The 3,712-nt window shown below is 49.3% G+C and overlaps 1 protein-coding gene across 1 annotated transcript in view; it reads right to left on the reverse strand.

Moving 5' to 3' along the window:
• carf (calcium responsive transcription factor) overlaps positions 1–2,995 on the reverse strand; it is a gene marked incomplete at both ends in the record, with an annotated part of 14,337 nt that extends 11,342 nt beyond the window's left edge. Inside the window, 4 exons of the mRNA XM_080534881.1 lie at positions 614–692; positions 933–1,050; positions 1,485–1,605; positions 2,390–2,995. Of these exons, the coding sequence (XP_080391007.1) occupies positions 614–692; positions 933–1,050; positions 1,485–1,605; positions 2,390–2,995 (924 nt within the window). The remainder of the gene's footprint in view (positions 1–613; positions 693–932; positions 1,051–1,484; positions 1,606–2,389) is intronic.
• Positions 2,996–3,712: the final 717 nt, after the last annotated feature.

Consider the following 3,712-nt stretch of genomic DNA (forward strand, 5'->3'; position numbering starts at 1 on the left):
TTAATGCACATGTTATGGGGTTACGCCGGGTGCACACAGGGCCATTGCGTTGCGTTGCGTTGCACCGGAAGTCATTCATCTCAATGGGGCCGTTGCGTTGCCGTTGCGTTGATCAGTTGCGTTGCTCTGCATTGCGTTTCTTGACCGTCAGGGTGCGGCAATCAGTCAAAAAAAATTCAGCTTTTGCGTTGCGTTGGATCCGTCAAAACAACCGGAAGTAGTTTCTTGCACGGAGCTCTCGCCTCAGATTTTAAATCCTCAATTTTGGCCGCCATTGGCTAAAATCTGTAATTTGGCTCTACAAGTGTTAATATGTCATTTTATGAAGTTTTTATGTTTTCAGGCGAGAAAGTAACCATATATATTCACAAAATGTGTCCAGTTTATCAAAATAACCCGTTTCCCACTTCTGTGGGAAACTTCGCTAGCAACACGAGTAGATGTAGCTTTCTGCATCGCACGTTGAAGTACGTCAAGTCCATCCCACCAGGTTGCGCCAGAACGACGCAACGCAACGCAACGCAACGGCCCTGTAGGCACCCGGCGTTAGGGTTAGGGTTGTGTTATGTATGTGTGTGTGTGTGTGTGTGTGTGTGTGTGTGTGTGTGCTGACCTCAGCGCTCCAGAGCCTCTGGGCCCAGTTGGGGGCGGTGGACGGGAGGGGGGTCATCGGCCCCATCGGGTCCTGAGAACTACAAACACAAAACCAGGAAGTAGTCCTGAGAACTACAAACACAAACCACTAAGGCTAAGTTAAGGCTAAATTGAGGTTACGGCTAATTTGAGGTTAAGGCTAAGCTAAGGCTAAGCTAAGCTTAAGTTAAAGTTAAGCTAAGACTAAGTTAAGGATAAGCTAAGCTAAGCTAAGGCTAAGTTCAGGCTAAGGCTAAGCTAAGCTAAGGCTAAGCTAAGCTAAGGCTAAGCTAGCCCACCTTAGTGAAGAGGTTTTAGTTGAGGTCTTAGCGGGCGTCATGGCTGCCAAACTGCCGCTGTCACCTGAGGCTGCCGTTACCATGACGCTGTGCTGCTCCTCTGGACTCCTCTCCCCTGCTGAACACACACACACACACACACACACACACACACACACACACACACATACACCATCAACACACACACACACACACCATCAACACACACACCCACCCACACACACACACACACACACACACACCATCAACACCCACCCACCCACCCACACACACACACACACACCATCAACACACACACACCATCAACACCCACCCACCCACACACACACACACACACACCATCAACACCCACCCACCCACCCACCCACCCACGCACACACGCACGCACGCACGCACGCACGCACGCACGCACACACACACACACACACACACACACACACACACACACACACACACACACAGGACAGCCTGAGATGCAGCCAAGTGAAGGCCAGTGAGGAGGAGGAGCCGTGGAGCACCAATCAGACGCAGGCAGGAAGTGTGTGAGGGTACCTGTGGGGTCGCCCAGGTCCAGGATCTGCCCCCCCCGGGGCAGCAGCAGCTGGGCCGCCCCCAGCTGGCTGGACGGAATCACAAACACCTCCCTGCTCTCTGATTGGCTGGTCACAATCACCTGCGGCAAATGAGACACCCAATCAGCTGTCGGATCACGGTTTTTGAGTCATGGATCAGATCATTTTTCGGATCAACACAATTTTGGGGGGATTTTTATAAAAACTCCTTTTCCTTGAATTCTGTAAAACCCCTTTGACAACATTCAAGATGTCAAAACTGGTAATATATATGTTACGGTACATGTGGGAATACGGTACATGTGGGAAAACTAGGGTTAGGGTTAGGTGCTAGGGTGACTTGGTACATGCTGGCATGTCTAACCCTAACCCTACCCCTAACCCTAACCTTAACCGTAGCACCCTAGCACCTAACCCTAACCCTAGTTTTCCCACATGTACCGTATTCCCACATGTACCGTAACATATATATATATATATATATATAACATATTCTACACTCAAACATTACATATTATACTAAAATACACAATCAACTTAAATGATGAGAGGGAGGAGGCGGCTGGTTGCAGCAGTGAATCCCTGGGCTCTTTAAAGCAGACAAATAAACATGTTTTATGCCACTTTTAACTAAATAATAAAGTGAAACCTTATTTTGAACATGGTATGAAAAAAATGGCTACATGATCAGAAGTTGTCGAGCTGCCTTTCTCGTGCCTCCCGTCATAATTGACAGAGAAGCGCTCCCATACATGGGATTTAAATGACGAGGGAGGCATTTCGAGTTCTTCTCCGGCGAACAACGTAACTAGCTCGCCATGATACACTCCGTTACACCCCTACTCAGCATGCACCCCCCCTCCCTCACCCCCCTCCCTCCCTCACCATACGTTCACACTGAAGAGGCTGCCCGTTCTGGTCCAGAAGGATGAACTCCTGAGCCTGGTTCTGGCTCTGCTCCTGAACCTGGTTCTGGTGGTTCTGCTCCTGACCCTGGTCCTGGTGGCTCTGCTCCTGACCCTGGTGGCTCTGCTCCTGCTCCTGACCCTGGTCCTGGTGGCTCTGCTCCTGACCCTGGTGGCTCTGCTCCTGCTCCTGACCCTGCTCCTGACCCTGGTCCTGACCCTGGTCCTGACCCTGGTCCTGACCCTGGTGGCTCTGCTCCTGCTCCTGACCCTGGTCCTGGTGGCTCTGCTCCTGACCCTGGTGGCTCTGCTCCTGCTCCTGACCCTGCTCCTGACCCTGGTCCTGACCCTGGTCCTGACCCTGGTGGCTCTGCTCCTGGTCCTGACCCTGCTCCTGACCCTGGTCCTGGTCCTGACCCTGGTCCTGGTCCTGGCTCTGCTCTGTGGCGGGTTTGACAGAACAGCTGGCTGGAGGCAGACTGGTGTGGGTGGACGGTTCTGATACCTCTGGACCTGCGGTTCCCCTGAGCTCCTGGAACACAGCAGCACAACGCCCTCTGATCACATCTCTGGGGTCATCTCCCATTCTAACATCTCTGGGGTCATCTCCCATTACATCTGATCACATCTCTGGGGTCATCTCCCATTCTATCTCTGGGGTCATCTCCCATTATAGCTGTGAGTATTATTATTATTATTAGTAGTAGTAGTAGTAGTAGTAGTATTATTATATATTATTATTATTATTATTAGTAGTAGTAGTAGTAGTATTATATATTATAAATGGCATCATTGTGACCTATTTGACCTGTCCTGCATTTCTTTTCTTTTTTACTTAGTTTTTATTTCAGTTTCGGCAACTTGTACAATCATGTCATGTTTTGTCTACAGTTTTTTTCCATTCTTTTGTCTTACACGTATTAAGGTCTATGAATGTGGTTCAAAGCAAGACACACAAAGCAAAAATTAACGATCAACAAAAACATTGAGAGACGTAGTGACAGAAATAAAAGTAAAGCTTTTGAAAAGAAAGAAAAAGGGTAAGAGGGGATAGGGTCAGATGGGGGTGTGTGTGTGTGTGTGTGTGTGTGTGTGTGTGTGTGTGTGTGTGTGTGTGTGTGTGTGTGTGTGTGTGTGTGCGAATGCAATGCAGGCGTATATATCTATGTGTAGTGGTATGAGGTGAGTCTAGGATACAGACGTGTGGAAGGGTTCACTGTATGAATATGGACATGACAGGGCTCTGTCTTCTGTCCTGCATCTCTGAACAGACGTCTGTCAGCAGAACGCAGGTGGAAGTGGC

Source organism: Nansenia antarctica, assembly GCF_963989245.1.
Source record: "Nansenia antarctica genome assembly, chromosome: 6".
Taxonomy (NCBI): Eukaryota; Metazoa; Chordata; class Actinopteri; order Argentiniformes; family Microstomatidae; genus Nansenia; species Nansenia antarctica.